The 19,883-nt window shown below is 46.5% G+C and overlaps 1 protein-coding gene across 5 annotated transcripts in view; it reads left to right on the forward strand.

Moving 5' to 3' along the window:
• pacs2 (phosphofurin acidic cluster sorting protein 2) overlaps positions 1 to 19,612 on the forward strand; it is a 77,809-nt gene extending 58,197 nt beyond the window's left edge. For 3 of the 5 annotated variants that reach the window (XM_087779725.1, XM_087779726.1, XM_087779728.1), the window contains 7 exons: positions 991 to 1,023; positions 3,742 to 3,784; positions 5,720 to 5,759; positions 9,125 to 9,263; positions 9,325 to 9,536; positions 17,801 to 17,914; positions 19,127 to 19,612. In XM_087779725.1, coding sequence (XP_087635851.1) covers positions 991 to 1,023; positions 3,742 to 3,784; positions 5,720 to 5,759; positions 9,125 to 9,263; positions 9,325 to 9,536; positions 17,801 to 17,914; positions 19,127 to 19,245 — 700 coding nt within the window. In that variant the 3' untranslated portion in view covers positions 19,246 to 19,612. The remainder of the gene's footprint in view (positions 1 to 990; positions 1,024 to 3,741; positions 3,785 to 5,719; positions 5,760 to 9,124; positions 9,264 to 9,324; positions 9,537 to 17,800; positions 17,915 to 19,126) is intronic. The other 2 variants (XM_087779727.1, XM_087779729.1) reach the window with 1 other exon arrangement.
• The last annotated feature ends 271 nt before the right edge of the window (positions 19,613 to 19,883 follow it).

Genomic DNA, 19,883 nt, shown 5'->3' on the forward strand with positions numbered 1-19,883 from the left:
CGTGTTACTGTCGTGTTACTGTCGTGTTACTGTCGTGTTACTGCCGTGTTACTGTCGTGTTACTGTTGTTACTGTCGTGTTACTGTCGTGTTACTGTCGTGTTACTGTCGTGTTACTGTCGTGTTACTGTCGTGTTACTGCCGTGTTACTGTCGTGTTACTGTTGTTACTGTCGTGTTACTGTCGTGTTACTGTCGTGTTACTGCCGTGTTACTGCCGTGTTACTGTCGTGTTACTGTCGTGTTACTGTCGTGTTACTGTCGTGTTACTGTCGTGTTACTGTCGTGTTACTGTCGTGTTACTGTTGTTACTGTCGTGTTACTGTCGTGTTACTGTCGTGTTACTGTTGTTACTGTCGTGTTACTGTCGTGTTACTGTCGTGTTACTGTCGTGTTACTGTCGTGTTACTGTCGTGTTACTGCCGTGTTACTGCCGTGTTACTGCCGTGTTACTGCCGTGTTACTGCCGTGTTACTGCCGTGTTACTGTCGTGTTACTGTCGTGTTACTGTCGTGTTACTGTCGTGTTACTGCCGTGTTACTGCCGTGTTACTGCCGTGTTACTGTCGTGTTACTGTCGTGTTACTGTCGTGTTACTGTCGTGTTACTGTCGTGTTACTGTCGTGTTACTGCCGTGTTACTGCCGTGTTACTGCCGTGTTACTGTCGTGTTACTGTCGTGTTACTGCCGTGTTACTGCCGTGTTACTGTCGTGTTACTGTCGTGTTACTGTCGTGTTACTGTCGTGTTACTGCCGTGTTACTGTCGTGTTACTGTCGTGTTACTGCCGTGTTACTGTCGTGTTACTCTCAGCCACCTTCAGCGGATTGAATCCGTGGTTTTACTACTAAATATTTTCATCTATCTTCAAGTTTTTAAGGAAATACTTAGGCAGTGAAAACCTGTGTGTGTTCCGTGTTCTTAACGTCCATGTTCTCATGCGTCCGTGTTGATAACATGTTTTATTTTACGTGATTCTTTTGTGTCTCTGAAGGAAAAAGAGCTTTCATTTTGATTTTGCAGTAAGGTATTGTGTTTTCTCGTCTGCCGCTCCATCACATGTTTCCTTTACCAACGTCCAGAGTCTCGCAGCAACTTTCTCTACTCACCTGAGGACTCTGATTTCCTCCCACAAAAGTTAGAAAAAACACCCATGAATTAGTGTCCAGTGTTGGAGCCGCGATCAAGAGTGTAAGAAAACATCGATACACTTTAATATCGCAGTATTTTTTTCATGATACGGTTTCATTTAAATAAATTGAAAATAAAAATTAACTTAATAATAATAATAATAATAATAATAAATAAATAAATTGAAAAAAATCGTTGTATTCTTTGGCTTTCAAAATGTCATTTTTCATCATAGTTCTTTTATAATTACTACTTCTATAAAGTGTGTATAAAGTTAAATTAATTCGATTTTTAAACTCACTATTAACAAGCGATATTCACTTGTATTTTTGTGTGAAATACAAATTTTGATCCTTGTGTTTCTGAGTGAAATAATTTAAACATGTAACAACATGGTGTGTTTTCTAAGCTAAGACAGTTTTCTTACGATTAAATATATATCTTAAATCCTGCAGTATCACTACATCGTATCGTTGATATCGTGATACGTATCGTATCCTCAGATTCATGACAAAACACAGCCTTTATTGACGATCCACCCCGACTAGCTGGGATAGGATCCAAGATCCCAAATCCTTTTGTCGCTCGATTCATTTTTATTGTTGCTTAAAAAATGTACGTTAACTTTGTGACATATAAAGATGTTATTTAAGATAAGATAAGGGATAGGGATGAGTGGCGTCAACCATTATGTAGAGACTTTCCAATGACATTAAACCTGGAAGGAAAAAGTTTGAATCGATAACAAATACAAAGATAAATAAGAAAAGTTGTGTCAAAAATGACAATAAATAATCAGAGTCGTAGTAACTGTTACAGAGAGTTTTGGTTAAAAAAAAAGAAAAAGTTTGGCCACTTGTGTGAGTTTGACACAAGAAAGAAAGAGAAAATATTAGGATTTTGTGTTAATTTGTGTTCTATATAATAATAATAATAATAATATATGGCTCTAAGAAACATCCAAGCTCTCCCACCTCTTCGCCCCGGGCCACCTTAAAAACCCCCGTCCACCTTAAGAACCCCGACACCCCCACTCTCCTCTACTCCCCACTTTCACGTGTTTTTACTTCCATTATAGAAGCTTCAAAACACGTCGATTTGTGACCGAAGGTGAAAAAAAAAAGAGAAAGTTGCTGATGAAGGCTCAGGAACCTGATCACCATCTTGCCTTGTCCTCCTTGTGTCATGGACCTGTCTGTCTTCTGTGGTGGAACAATGGTGGTTGATCTTCTCTGGTCTGAATGGACGAGTGATGGCGTCAGAGACGTGCACGTGTGGATGAAGATCCTGCATGAACCTCTGATGACGGCGGTGACTCTGTTGTGTCTCCTGTAGTCTCTCTGTCGCTTCCTTGGGGGGGCGCTGGCAGGTTTCTTCCAGGCAAGACGACCTTTCACCTCCTGGTCACCTGTAGACGTAGACCTCCATCCTGCTCTAGATGGTCCTCCTGCTCTAGATGCTCCTCCTGCTCTAGATGCTCCTCCTGCTCTAGATGGTCTGGACTGTAGGTCCACCAGAGCTTCTGTTGCATGTCCGGGCAGCATGTTGGACTTGAACCTGCAGCTTCTGGAAGCTTCTCTCGCTAACATGACCATGAAAGTATATCAGCGAGTATTTGATATTAATATTGAAGTTTTACTTGTTGAGAACTTTTATTCGTGTTATTGAAAATAGTTTTTTTTAAAGCATTGAATTATTAAATACAATCATTTCTACATTGAAAGGTTTAAATAGTTTTTAATGAATAATTAGATTAAATATATGCTATTTTAAAATAATAATATATATATATATATATATATATATATATATATATATATACCTTAAACATAATATATAATATATATATACATATATACTGTTTAAGGTATATATATATATATATGTGTGTATATATATTATATATTCTGTTTAAGGTATATATATATATATATGTGTGTATATATATTATATATTCTGTTTAAGGTATATATATATATATATGTGTGTATATATATTATATATTCTGTTTAAGGTATATATATATATATATGTGTGTATATATATAATATATATACATATTGATATATATATACATATATATATTTAAGGTATATATATATATGTATACCTTAAATATATAGCTACTACTGAAGGTATATATATATTATATATATATATATACACCTTTATATATATATATATATACCTTAAACGGTATAAATGTATATATATATTATATATACTGTTTAAGATATATATATATTTATATATGTATATATACATACAATATATATATGTATATTTATCAATATTTATATATACAGTTTATATATATATACAGTCTATATATATAAACTGTATATAATATATAACCATAAACCTCTTTTTTTCATTTAAATTATTCAATTAAAACAAATAAATTCTGAGAATAATTAAAAAATAATATCAAATAATTAAATTATTTCTATATTTAAAGGTTGAATGAATTAAAGATTGGATTATTTTAAATACTTCAATAAAACGATTAAAAGTTTCAACATCAAAAGGTTCTTGAATATTTTCAATATATGATATACTTTCATGATTCATCTCCAGTCGAGTCGAACCTCATCGTCTCTCTTCTGTCCTGCAGCCTCGAGGAGGATTCGAGTCAGAAGTTCATCCCTTTCATCGGAGTGAGTCGTGACTCGTGACTCATGACTCCTGTGACTCGTGTGACTCATGTGACTCGTGTGACTCGTTTGACTCGTGTGACTCGTTTGACTCGTGTGACTCGTGTGACTCGTGTGACTCGTGTGACTCGTGTGACTCGTTTGACTCGTGTGACTCGTGTGACTCGTGTGACTCGTGTGACTCGTTTGACTCGTGTGACTCGTGACTCGTGTGACTCGTGTGACTCGTTTGACTCGTGTGACTCATGTGACTCGTGTGACTCGTTTGACTCGTGTGACTCGTGTGACTCGTGTGACTCATGTGACTCGTGTGACTCGTGACTCGTGTGACTCGTGTGACTCGTTTGACTCGTGTGACTCGTGTGACTCGTGTGACTCGTGTGACTCGTGTGACTCGTGACTCGTGTGACTCGTGTGACTCGTTTGACTCGTGTGACTCGTTTGACTCGTGTGACTCGTGTGACTCGTGTGACTCGTGTGACTCGTGTGACTCGTGACTCGTGGGACTCGTGTGACTCGTGTGACTCGTGTGACTCGTGTGACTCGTGTGACTCGTGTGACTCGTGACTCGTGTGACTCGTGTGACTCGTGTGACTCGTGTGACTCGTGTGACTCGTGTGACTCGTGTGACTCGTGGGACTCGTGTGACTCGTGTGACTCGTGTGACTCGTTTGACTCGTGTGACTCGTGTGACTCGTGACTCGTGTGACTCGTGTGACTCGTGGGACTCGTGTGACTCGTGTGACTCGTGGGACTCGTGGGACTCGTGTGACTCGTGTGACTCGTGTGACTCGTGTGACTCGTGTGACTCGTGTGACTCGTGACTCGTGTGACTCGTGTGACTCGTGTGACTCGTGTGACTCGTGTGACTCGTGGGACTCGTGTGACTCGTGTGACTCGTGTGACTCGTGTGACTCGTGACTCGTGTGACTCGTGTGACTCGTGTGACTCGTGTGACTCGTGACTCGTGTGACTCGTGTGACTCGTGTGACTCGTGTGACTCGTGTGACTCGTGTGACTCGTGGGACTCGTGTGACTCGTGTGACTCGTGGGACTCGTGTGACTCGTGGGACTCGTGTGACTCGTGTGACTCGTGTGACTCGTGTGACTCGTGTGACTCGTGGGACTCGTGGGACTCGTGGGACTCGTGGGACTCGTGGGACTCGTGTGACTCGTGGGACTCGTGTGACTCGTGTGACTCGTGTGACTCGTGTGACTCGTGGGACTCGTGTGACTCGTGGGACTCGTGGGACTCGTGTGACTCGTGTGACTCGTGGGACTCGTGTGACTCGTGGGACTCGTGTGACTCGTGTGACTCGTGGGACTCGTGTGACTCGTGTGACTCGTGGGACTCGTGTGACTCGTGTGACTCGTGTGACTCGTGTGACTCGTGGGACTCGTGTGACTCGTGTGACTCGTGTGACTCGTGGGACTCGTGTGACTCGTGGGACTCGTGTGACTCGTGTGACTCGTGGGACTCATGGGACTCGTGTGACTCGTGTGACTCGTGTGACTCGTGTGACTCGTGTGACGTGTGACTCGTGTGACTCGTGTGACTCGTGTGACTCGTGGGACTCGTGTGACTCGTGTGACTCGTGTGACTCGTGTGACTCGTGTGACTCGTGGGACTCGTGTGACTCGTGACTCGTGTGACTCGTGGGACTCGTGTGACTCGTGTGACTCGTGGGACTCGTGTGACTCGTGGGACTCGTGTGACTCGTGTGACTCGTGGGACTCGTGGGACTCGTGGGACTCGTGTGACTCGTGTGACTCGTGTGACTCGTGTGACTCGTGTGACGTGTGACTCGTGGGACTCGTGTGACTCGTGTGACGTGTGACTCATGGGACTCGTGTGACTCGTGTGACTCGTGTGACTCGTGACTCGCGTGACTCGTGTGACTCGTGTGACTCGTGTGACTCGGATCTGTTTGTGTTCAGATGGTGAACGTGGGGATCGTGGAGCAAACTGCAGCGTCAGGTACTGACTCATGGTTCACACATCTGACTCATGGTTCACTACTGACTCATGGTTCACACATCTGACTCATGGTTCACTACTGACTCATGGTTCACACATCTGACTCATGGTTCACTACTGACTCATGGTTCACACATCTGACTCATGGTTCACTACTGACTCATGGTTCACACATCTGACTCATGGTTCACTACTGACTCATGGTTCACACATCTGACTCATGGTTCACTACTGACTCATGGTTCACACATCTAACTCATGGTTCACTACTGACTCATGGTTCACACATCTGACTCATGGTTCACTACTGACTCATGGTTCACACATCTGACTCATGGTTCACTACTGACTCATGGTTCACTACTGACTCATGGTTCACACATCTGACTCATGGTTCACTACTGACTCATGGTTCACACATCTGACTCATGGTTCACTCGTCTACTGACTCATGGTTCACACGTCTACTGACTCATGGTTCACTCGTCTACTGACTCATGGTTCACTCATCTACTGACTCATGGTTCACACGTCTACTGACTCATGGTTCACTCATCTACTGACTCATGGTTCACTCATCTACTGACTCATGGTTCACTCATCTACTGACTCATGGTTCACTCGTCTACTGACTCATGGTTCACACATCTACTGACTCATGGTTCACACGTCTACTGACTCATGGTTCACACGTCTACTGACTCATGGTTCACACATCTACTGACTCATGGTTCACTCATCTACTGACTCATGGTTCACACGTCTACTGACTCATGGTTCACACGTCTACTGACTCATGGTTCACACGTCTACTGACTCATGGTTCACACATCTGCTGACTCATGGTTCACTCGTCTACTGACTCTGACTCATGGTTCACACGTCTACTGACTCAGTGACTCACCTGATTGAACCTGGTATAAACTCATTACTTCAATAACTTATCACTGAACCAACTAACCAACCATCAACTTAAAGAGTAATTGAATGGCCCGTTACATGAGTCACGACGTAAATGACTCGACTAACTCAACACTGGCAGAGAACAGCTCTTTAACTCACCGACAGAAATGAATCATCAACAGAATCACTAACTGACCGACTCGTCAACACGTCTAATAATCATTACCTTAGTTACTGACAGTGACTCGTCAAGTAACTCGTCAAGTAACTCGTCAAGTAACTCGTTAAGTAACTCGTCAAGTAACTCGTCAAGTAACTCGTCAAGTAACTCGTCAAGTAACTCGTCAAGTAACTCGTCAAGTAACTCGTCAAGTAACTCGCTGAAAGAACGACTCTTCAACTTAGCAACAGAATAACTCATTAACAAAGGGTTTAACTTAACAACTCATCAACCGGTTTACTTAACTCATCAGTACTTTATACTTATACTCATAAATAACTCGCTTACAAGACGACATCAGAATGATCTGACTCACTGACTCTTTTCAACTGACTCACTTAACTTATCAAGACATCCAATAACTAAGTTAATGAAATAACTCACTAACAAAATGACTCACCAACTGGGCAACTCATCAACAAACCTACTTTACTTATGCATCTAATAACTCCTACTTGAATGACTCATCACCTTACTAACTCACTCACGTAGTGACTCACCAAACTTAACTCATCAATACTTCAAATAACTCGCTGACAGGAATGATCTGACTCACTGACATTTCAACTGACTCACTTAACAAGACAGCCAATAACTTACTAAGTTAATGAAATAACTCGCTATAGAACGACTCACTCACATAGTGACTCAATAAATAACTCACTTAACTCATCAATACATCAAATAACTCGCTTAAAAGACAACATCAGAATGAACCGCCAACTAACTAACTAGTTAGTTTAGTTTAGGTAGAACTTTATCATTTAATTTATTTATAATTTAACTAAGCGACTCATCAACACATCAAATAACTCGCTTAAAAGACAACATCAGAATGAACCGCCAACAAACTAACTAGTTAGGTTAGTTTAGGTTAGTTTAGGTAGAACTTTATCATTTAATTTATTTATAATTTAACTAAGCGACTCATCAGCACATCAAATAACTCGCTTAAAAGACAACATCAGAATGAACCGCCAACAAACTAACTAGTTAGGTTAGTTTAGGTTAGTTTAGGTAGAACTTTATCATTTAATTTATTTATAATTTAACTAAGCGACTCATCAGCACATCAAATAACTCGCTTAAAAGACAACATCAGAATGAACCGCCAACAAACTAACTAGTTAGGTTAGTTTAGGTTAGTTTAGGTAGAACTTTATCATTTAATTTATTTATAATTTAACTAAGCGACTCATCAACACATCAAATAACTCGCTTAAAAGACAACATCAGAATGAGCCGCCAACAAACTAACTAGTTAGGTTAGTTTAGGTAGAACTTTATCATTTAATTTATTTATAATTTAACTAAGCGACTCATCAACACATCAAATAACTCGCTTAAAAGACAACATCAGAATGAACCGCCAACAAACTAACTAACTAGGTTAGTTTAGGTAGAACTTTATCATTTAATTTATTTATAATTTAACTAAGCGACTCATCAGCACATCAAATAACTCGCTTAAAAGACAACATCAGAATGAACCGCCAACAAACTAACTAGTAAGGTTAGTTTAGGTTAGTTTAGGTAGAACTTTATCATTTAATTTATTTATAATTTAACTAAGCGACTCATCAACACATCAAATAACTCGCTTAAAAGACAACATCAGAATGAACCGCCAACAAACTAACTAGTAAGGTTAGTTTAGGTTAGTTTAGGTAGAACTTTATCATTTAATTTATTTATAATTTAACTAAGCGACTCATCAACACATCAAATAACTCGCTTAAAAGACAACATCAGAATGAACCGCCAACAAACTAACTAGTAAGGTTAGTTTAGGTTAGTTTAGGTAGAACTTTATCATTTAATTTATTTATAATTTAACTAAGCGACTCATCAACACATCAAATAACTCGCTTAAAAGACAACATCAGAATGAACCGCCAACAAACTAACTAGTTAGGTTAGTTTAGGTTAGTTTAGGTAGAACTTTATCATTTAATTTATTTATAATTTAACTAAGCGACTCATCAGCACATCAAATAACTCGCTTAAAAGACAACATCAGAATGAACCGCCAACAAACTAACTAGTTAGGTTAGTTTAGGTAGAACTTTATCATTTAATTTATTTATAATTTAACTAAGCGACTCATCAACACATCCAATGACTCAGTAAAAGAACAACTCATTAACAGAACGACTCATCAACTAACTCACTATAACACCTAATCCCGTCATATTTGACACTTTGTTGTCACGATCAACGACTCACGGTTCATTTCTCTCAGGCGACTCGGATGATTCGGCTCCTCTAGGCTCCTCCTCCTCCTCCTCCTCCTCCCCCCATCCTCAGGTGTCTCCTGCGTTCAAGGAGGCTCCGCCCACGCCGCCCTCCTCGCCGTCCGTCACCAGCGGCCTGTGTGCGAGGTAGAGCTACACACCTGTGTGTGTGTGTGTGTGTGTGTGTGTGTAAGAGTTGTGTACTCAGTGCTCAGGAGCTGATGGGGCTGCAGGTGGACTACTGGGTCGCACCCGCCGAGAGGAAGAAGGACGTGGAGAAGCGCGACTCGTCCGCCAAGAACACGCTCAAGTGCAATTTCCGCTCGCTGCAGGTCAGTCGGCTGCCTCAAGGGGGCGCCGAGCCCGGGCCACAGCCCATCATGTCCATGACGGTGGTGACCAAGGAGAAGAACAAGAAGGGTGAGCAGCAGAGGTCAAGGTTCCTCCAGGTTCCTCTGTTGGAGTTAAACTCGTAGTTTGATGTTTTTATTACAATGTTTTAAGCATTAAACCTTTTTTTAATCATTCATTTTACTTAGAGTTGATTATTATAATTAATTTATCTAATATTCTATATAATTATTCAAAACGTATTTCTTCTAAATAATCAAACAATAATCCAATATTTCAAATTCAATATATAATTGTTGGTATAATAGTCACCAGACATTACTAACAGAGCACAGAGCTACTGGATCAAACTTTCAGCCAATCATGCGACGCACAGACGATCATGTGACTCACAGACGATCATGCGACTCACAGACGATCATGCGACGCACAGACGATCATGCGACTCACAGACGATCATGCGACTCACAGACGATCATGCGACGCACAGACGATCATGCGACGCACAGACGATCATGCAACGCACAGACGATCATGCGACTCACAGACGATCATGCGACTCACAGACGATCATGCGACTCACAGACGATCATGCGACTCACAGACGATCATGCGACTCACAGACGATCATGCGACTCACAGACGATCATGCGACTCACAGACGATCATGCGACTCACAGACGATCATGCGACTCACAGACGATCATGCGACGCACAGACGATCATGCGACGCACAGACGATCATGCGACTCACAGACGATCATGCGACTCACAGACGATCATGCGACTCACAGACGATCATGCGACGCACAGACGATCATGCGACTCACAGACGATCATGCGACTCACAGACGATCATGCGACTCACAGACGATCATGCGACGCTCAGACGATCATGCGACTCACAGACGATCATGCGACTCACAGACGATCATGCGACTCACAGACGATCATGCGACTCACAGACGATCATGCGACGCACAGACGATCATGCGACTCACAGACGATCATGCGACGCTCAGACGATCATGCGACGCTCAGACGATCATGCGACGCACAGACGATCATGCGACGCACAGACGATCATGCGACGCTCAGACGATCATGCGACGCTCAGACGATCATGCGACGCACAGACGATCATGCGACGCACAGACGATCATGCGACGCACAGACGATCATGCGACGCACAGACGATCATGCGACGCACAGACGATCATGCGACGCACAGACGATCATGCGACGCTCAGACGATCATGCGACGCTCAGACGATCATGCGACGCTCAGACGATCATGCGACTCACAGACGATCATGCGACTCACAGACGATCATGCGACGCTCAGACGATCATGCGACTCACAGACGATCATGCGACTCACAGACGATCATGCGACGCACAGACGATCATGCGACTCACAGACGATCATGCGACGCTCAGACGATCATGCGACGCTCAGACGATCATGCGACGCACAGACGATCATGCGACGCTCAGACGATCATGCGACTCACAGACGATCATGCGACGCACAGACGATCATGCGACGCACAGACGATCATGCGACGCTCAGACGATCATGCGACTCACAGACGATCATGCGACGCTCAGACGATCATGCGACGCTCAGACGATCATGCGACGCTCAGACGATCATGCGACGCTCAGACGATCATGCGACGCTCAGACGATCATGCGACGCTCAGACGATCATGCGACGCTCAGACGATCATGCGACGCTCAGACGATCATGCGACGCTCAGACGATCATGCGACGCTCAGACGATCATGCGACGCACAGACGATCATGCGACGCACAGACGACCATGCGACGCACAGACGATCATGCGACGCACAGACGATCATGCGACGCACAGACGATCATGCGACTCACAGACGATCATGCGACGCACAGACGATCATGCGACGCACAGACGATCATGCGACGCTCAGACGATCATGCGACGCTCAGACGATCATGCGACGCTCAGACGATCATGCGACTCACAGACGATCATGCGACGCACAGACGATCATGCGACGCACAGACGATCATGCGACGCACAGACGATCATGCGACGCACAGACGATCATGCGACGCACAGACGATCATGCGACGCACAGACGATCATGCGACGCTCAGACGATCATGCGACGCACAGACGATCATGCGACGCACAGACGATCATGCGACGCTCAGACGATCATGCGACGCTCAGACGATCATGCGACGCACAGACGATCATGCGACGCTCAGACGATCATGCGACGCACAGACGATCATGCGACTCACAGACGATCATGCGACGCACAGACGATCATGCGACGCACAGACGATCATGCGACGCACAGACGATCATGTGACGCACAGACGATCATGCGACGCACAGACGATCATGCGACGCTCAGACGATCATGCGACGCACAGACGATCATGCGACGCACAGACGATCATGCGACGCACAGACGATCATGCGACGCTCAGACGATCATGCGACGCACAGACGATCATGCGACGCACAGACGATCATGCGACGCTCAGACGATCATGCGACTCACAGACGATCATGCGACGCACAGACGATCATGCGACGCACAGACGATCATGCGACGCACAGACGATCATGTGACGCACAGACGATCATGTGACGCACAGACGATCATGTGACGCTCAGACGATCATGTGACGCACAGACGATCATGTGACGCTCAGACGATCATGTGACGCTCAGACGACCATGTGACGCACAGACGACCATGTGACGCACAGACGATCATGTGACGCTCAGACGATCATGTGACGCACAGACGATCATGTGACGCACAGACGATCATGTGACGCACAGACGATCATGTGACGCACAGACGATCATGTGACGCACAGACGATCATGTGACGCACAGACGATCATGTGACGCACAGACGATCATGTGACGCACAGACGATCATGTGACGCACAGACGATCATGTGACGCTCAGACGATCATGTGACGCACAGACGATCATGTGACGCACAGACGATCATGTGACGCTCAGACGATCATGTGACGCACAGACGATCATGTGACGCACAGACGATCATGTGACGCACAGACGATCATGTGACGCTCAGACGACCATGTGACGCTCAGACGACCATGTGACGCACAGACGACCATGTGACGCACAGACGATCATGTGACGCTCAGACGATCATGTGACGCACAGACGATCATGTGACGCACAGACGATCATGTGACGCACAGACGATCATGTGACGCACAGACGATCATGTGACGCTCAGACGATCATGTGACGCACAGACGATCATGTGACTCACAGACGATCATGTGACGCACAGACGATCATGTGACTCACAGACGATCATGTGACGCTCAGACGATCATGTGACTCACAGACGATCATGTGACGCACAGACGATCATGTGACTCACAGACGATCATGTGACGCACAGACGATCATGTGACTCACAGACGATCATGTGACGCACAGACGATCATGTGACGCACAGACGATCATGTGACGCACAGACGATCATGTGACGCACAGACGATCATGTGACGCACAGACGATCATTTGACGCACAGACGATCATGTGACTCACAGACGATCATGTGACGCACAGACGATCATGTGACTCACAGACGATCATGTGACGCTCAGACGATCATGTGACGCACAGACGATCATGTGACGCACAGACGATCATGTGACGCACAGACGATCATGTGACGCACAGACGATCATGTGACTCACAGACGATCATGTGACGCACAGACGATCATGTGACGCACAGACGATCATGTGACGCACAGACGATCATGTGACGCACAGACGATCATGTGACGCTCAGACGATCATGTGACGCACAGACGATCATGTGACGCTCAGACGATCATGTGACGCACAGACGATCATGTGACGCACAGACGATCATGTGACGCACAGACGATCATGTGACGCACAGACGATCATGTGACGCACAGACGATCATGTGACGCACAGACGATCATGTGACGCACAGACGATCATGTGACGCACAGACGATCATGTGACGCACAGACGATCATGTGACGCACAGACGATCATGTGACGCACAGACGATCATGTGACGCACAGACGATCATGCGACGCACAGACGATCATGCGACGTACAGACGATCATGCGACGCACAGACGATCATGCGACGCACAGACGATCATGCGACGTACAGACGATCATGCGACGCACAGACGATCATGTGACTCACAGACGATCATGTGACGCTCAGACGATCATGTGACGCACAGACGATCATGTGACGCACAGACGATCATGTGACGCACAGACGATCATGTGACGCACAGACGATCATGTGACTCACAGACGATCATGTGACGCACAGACGATCATGTGACGCACAGACGATCATGTGACGCACAGACGATCATGTGACGCACAGACGATCATGTGACGCTCAGACGATCATGTGACGCACAGACGATCATGTGACGCTCAGACGATCATGTGACGCACAGACGATCATGTGACGCACAGACGATCATGTGACGCACAGACGATCATGTGACGCACAGACGATCATGTGACGCACAGACGATCATGTGACGCACAGACGATCATGTGACGCACAGACGATCATGTGACGCACAGACGATCATGTGACGCACAGACGATCATGTGACGCACAGACGATCATGTGACGCACAGACGATCATGCGACGCACAGACGATCATGCGACGCACAGACGATCATGCGACGTACAGACGATCATGCGACGCACAGACGATCATGCGACGCACAGACGATCATGCGACGTACAGACGATCATGCGACGCACAGACGATCATGCGACGCTCAGACGATCATGCGACTCACAGACGATCATGCGACGCACAGACGATCATGCGACGCTCAGACGATCATGCGACGCTCAGACGACCATGCGACGCACAGACGATCATGCGACTCACAGACGATCATGCGACTCACAGACGATCATGCGACGCTCAGACGATCATGCGACTCACAGACGATCATGCGACGCACAGACGATCATGCGACTCACAGACGATCATGCGACGCTCAGACGATCATGCGACGCACAGACGATCATGCGACTCACAGACGATCATGCGACGCACAGACGATCATGCGACTCACAGACGATCATGCGACGCTCAGACGATCATGCGACGCTCAGACGATCATGCGACGCACAGACGATCATGCGACGCACAGACGATCATGCGACGCTCAGACGATCATGCGACGCTCAGACGATCATGCGACTCACAGACGATCATGCGACGCACAGACGATCATGCGACGCACAGACGATCATGCGACGCACAGACGATCATGCGACGCACAGACGATCATGCGACTCACAGACGATCATGCGACGCACAGACGATCATGCGACGCACAGACGATCATGCGACGCACAGACGATCATGTGACGCACAGACGATCATGTGACGCACAGACGATCATGTGACGCACAGACGATCATGTGACGCACAGACGATCATGTGACGCACAGACGATCATGTGACGCACAGACGATCATGTGACGCACAGACGATCATGTGACGCACAGACGATCATGTGACGCACAGACGATCATGTGACGCTCAGACGATCATGTGACGCTCAGACGATCATGCGACGCACAGACGATCATGCGACGCTCAGACGATCATGCGACGCACAGACGATCATGCGACGCACAGACGATCATGCGACGCACAGACGATCATGCGACGCACAGACGATCATGCGACGCACAGACGATCATGCGACGCACAGACGATCATGCGACGCACAGACGATCATGCGACGCTCAGACGATCATGCGACTCACAGACGATCATGCGACGCACAGACGATCATGCGACGCTCAGACGATCATGCGACGCTCAGACGACCATGCGACGTACAGACGATCATGCGACGCACAGACGATCATGCGACGCACAGACGATCATGCGACTCACAGACGATCATGCGACGCTCAGACGATCATGCGACGCACAGACGATCATGTGACTCACAGACGATCATGCGACGCACAGACGATCATGCGACTCACAGACGATCATGCGACGCTCAGACGATCATGCGACGCTCAGACGATCATGCGACGCACAGACGATCATGCGACGCACAGACGATCATGCGACGCTCAGACGATCATGCGACTCACAGACGATCATGCGACGCACAGACGATCATGCGACTCACAGACGATCATGCGACGCTCAGACGATCATGCGACGCACAGACGATCATGCGACTCACAGACGATCATGCGACGCACAGACGATCATGCGACTCACAGACGATCATGCGACGCTCAGACGATCATGCGACGCTCAGACGATCATGCGACGCACAGACGATCATGCGACGCACAGACGATCATGCGACGCTCAGACGATCATGCGACGCTCAGACGATCATGCGACTCACAGACGATCATGCGACGCACAGACGATCATGCGACGCACAGACGATCATGCGACGCACAGACGATCATGCGACGCACAGACGATCATGCGACTCACAGACGATCATGCGACGCACAGACGATCATGCGACGCACAGACGATCATGCGACGCACAGACGATCATGTGACGCACAGACGATCATGTGACGCACAGACGATCATGTGACGCTCAGACGATCATGTGACGCACAGACGATCATGTGACGCACAGACGATCATGTGACGCTCAGACGATCATGTGACGCACAGACGATCATGTGACGCACAGACGATCATGTGACGCACAGACGATCATGTGACGCTCAGACGATCATGTGACGCTCAGACGACCATGTGACGCACAGACGATCATGTGACGCTCAGACGATCATGTGACGCACAGACGATCATGTGACGCACAGACGATCATGTGACGCACAGACGATCATGTGACGCTCAGACGATCATGTGACGCACAGACGATCATGTGACTCACAGACGATCATGTGACGCACAGACGATCATGTGACTCACAGACGATCATGTGACGCTCAGACGATCATGTGACTCACAGACGATCATGTGACGCACAGACGATCATGTGACTCACAGACGATCATGTGACGCACAGACGATCATGTGACTCACAGACGATCATGTGACGCACAGACGATCATGTGACGCACAGACGATCATGTGACGCACAGACGATCATTTGACGCACAGACGATCATGTGACTCACAGACGATCATGTGACGCACAGACGATCATGTGACTCACAGACGATCATGTGACGCTCAGACGATCATGTGACGCACAGACGATCATGTGACGCACAGACGATCATGTGACGCACAGACGATCATGTGACGCACAGACGATCATGTGACTCACAGACGATCATGTGACGCACAGACGATCATGTGACTCACAGACGATCATGTGACGCACAGACGATCATGTGACGCACAGACGATCATGTGACGCACAGACGATCATGTGACGCTCAGACGATCATGTGACGCACAGACGATCATGTGACGCACAGACGATCATGTGACGCACAGACGATCATGTGACGTACAGACGATCATGTGACGCACAGACGATCATGTGACGCACAGACGATCATGTGACGCACAGACGATCATGTGACGCACAGACGATCATGTGACGCACAGACGATCATGTGACGTACAGACGATCATGTGACGCACAGACGATCATGTGACGCACAGACGATCATGTGACGTACAGACGATCATGTGACGCACAGACGATCATGTGACGCACAGACGATCATGTGACGCACAGACGATCATGTGACGCACAGACGATCATGTGACGTACAGACGATCATGTGACGCACAGACGATCATGTGACGCACAGACGATCATGTGACGCACAGACGATCATGTGACGCACAGACGATCATGTGACGCACAGACGATCATGTGACGTAGAAGCTCTGGCAGGTCATTGTTGTCGAATAGAAAGTCTACTGAGTTCAATCATATTGAATTTAAAAATGATATATTTTTTTAATTAGTTATAATAAATGATACAATATTAATTAATAGTTTCTAAAGTGTTTACCTAAACTATTATACCAACGTTTTATATTGAATTTAAAAGACTACAAATTCAAATATATTGAGTTTATAATATTAATTTTTCATTTATTGGAATTAAAATATCAAACTTGATGTGTAAAAATGCTTTAGTTTATTTTGGAAGTATTCAAATGTGTTTGTTTGTGTAATAATAATAATAATAATGATTTATAAATCTATTGAAGTAAATGAAATAATAAAGTTTCAAATGTTTAATTCAACTCTCAGTGATTTTCCTGCCAAAGAAGAGCAAAGACAAGGACGTTGAGAACAAGAGTCAAGTGATCGAAGGCATCAGTCGACTCATCTGTACGGCCAAGAACCAGCAGACCATGCTGAGAGGTGACTCCTCCTCCTCCTCCTCCTCCTCCTCTTCATCCTCCTCCTCTTCATCCTCTTCATCCTCCTCCTCCTCCTCTTCATCCTCCTCCTCCTCCTCTTCCTCCTCCTCTTCATCCTCCTCCTCTTCATCCTCTTCATCCTCCTCCTCTTCATCCTCCTCCTCCTCCTCTTCCTCCTCCTCTTCATCCTCCTCCTCCTCCTCCTCCTCCTCCTCTTCATCCTCCTCCTCCTCCTCCTCCTCTTCATCCGCCTCCTCCTCCTCTTCATCCTCCTCCTCCTCCTCCTCCTCCTCCTCTTCATCCTCTCATCCTCATCTTCATCCTCCTCCTCCTCCTCTTCATCCTCATCTTCATCCTCTCATCCTCATCTTCATCCTTCTCCTCTTCATCCTCATCTTCATCCTCTCATCCTCATCTTCATCCTCCTCATCCTCATCCTCATCCTCTCATCCTCATCTTCATCCTCCTCCTCCTCATCCTCATCTTCATCCTCTCATCCTCATCTTCATCCTCCTCTTCATCCTCCTCATCTTCATCCTCCTCATCCTCATCTTCATCCTCCTCTTCATCTTCTTCCTCCTCCTCTTCATCCTCCTCCTCTTCATCCTCCTCATCCTCCTCCTCATCCTCATCCTCATCTTCATCCTCATCCTCATCCTCCTCCTCTTCATCCTCATCCTCATCCATCCATCCATCCATCCATCCTACCTCCTCCTCTTCTCGCCTCCTTATCCTCCTCCTCTTCATCCTCCTCATCCTCATCCTCCTCATCCTCCTCTTCATCCTTATCCTCCTCCTCATCTTCATCCTCATCCTCTTCATCCTCCTTATCCTCATCATCCTCATCCTGCTCCTCCTTATCCTCCTCCTCCTCCTCCTCTCATCTCCTCCTCATCCAACTATCCATCCCTCCTCATCCTCTCATCTCCTCATCCATCCATCCCTCCTCCTCTCATCTCCTCATCCATCCATCCCTCCTCCTCTCATCTCCTCATCCATCCCTCCTCCTCTCATCTCCTCATCCATCCCTCCTCCTCTCATCTCCTCATTCATCCATCCATACTCCTCCTCTCATCTCCTCCTCATCCATCAATCCCTCCTCCTCCTCCTCCTCCTCACACCTCATCCATCCATCCCTCCTCCTCCTCCTCCTCCTCCTCATCCATCCATCCCTCCTCCTCCTCCTCTCACATCACTCTCTCTCGTCCCTCAGTGTTGATCGACGGCCTGGAGTGGAACGACGTCAAGTTCTTCCAGCTCGCAGCTCAGTGGTCGTCGCACGTCAAGCACTTCCCCATCGGGATCTTCGGACACTCCAAAGGCCCGTTCTAGCTCCGCCCCTCCCATGATCCTCGTGCCAATTTTATAACAAGTCTTCTTTTTAATTCCACCTGCTTTATTTAAATCTTTGTTTTCTATTTATGTGACGCGTTCTTAAGATCCTGCTGATGTTTTTAAAGGAAAGTTGATTCAAAACTAATGATTAATTTAAGAGATCGATTCTTTGAAGACGACCAACGATGGATTAGATCTTAGATGGAGTTAATAAAGTGTTTTGTTGTCGCAGGAAGACGGCGTCGTCTCCACGCTTGTATAAAGTTTATTTATCACCTTCTTCACACTCCAGCAAATGTTACTTTTGCCAAAACAGCTGCGTGTTGTTTGTTCGTACGTAGAATGTATCGACGGTACCTTCGTGTAAAAGCACTTTCTTCCACGTCCAGTGGGGGGTCGGGTCGGGGGTCAGGTCGGGGGTCAAGTCGGGGTCGACACGTGAAGTCAGCACAAGCATCTGTCGTTAGCCTTACGTTAGCCGTTAGCTCGTGTTCGTGACGCCTCACGTGTTCACTTTGAAAAAACGTTATTCTCTGTTTAACCTTCTTTTAAATAAGTGCCTCGATATGCTTTGTACGACAAATCAGTTTCAACTGTCGGTGCTCGGTTCACTCTTTCAGGAACACGTCGGAACC

The sequence above is a fragment of the Callionymus lyra genome, chromosome 18 (assembly GCF_982586985.1).
Source record: "Callionymus lyra chromosome 18, fCalLyr1.hap1.1, whole genome shotgun sequence".
Classification (NCBI taxonomy): Eukaryota; Metazoa; Chordata; class Actinopteri; order Syngnathiformes; family Callionymidae; genus Callionymus; species Callionymus lyra.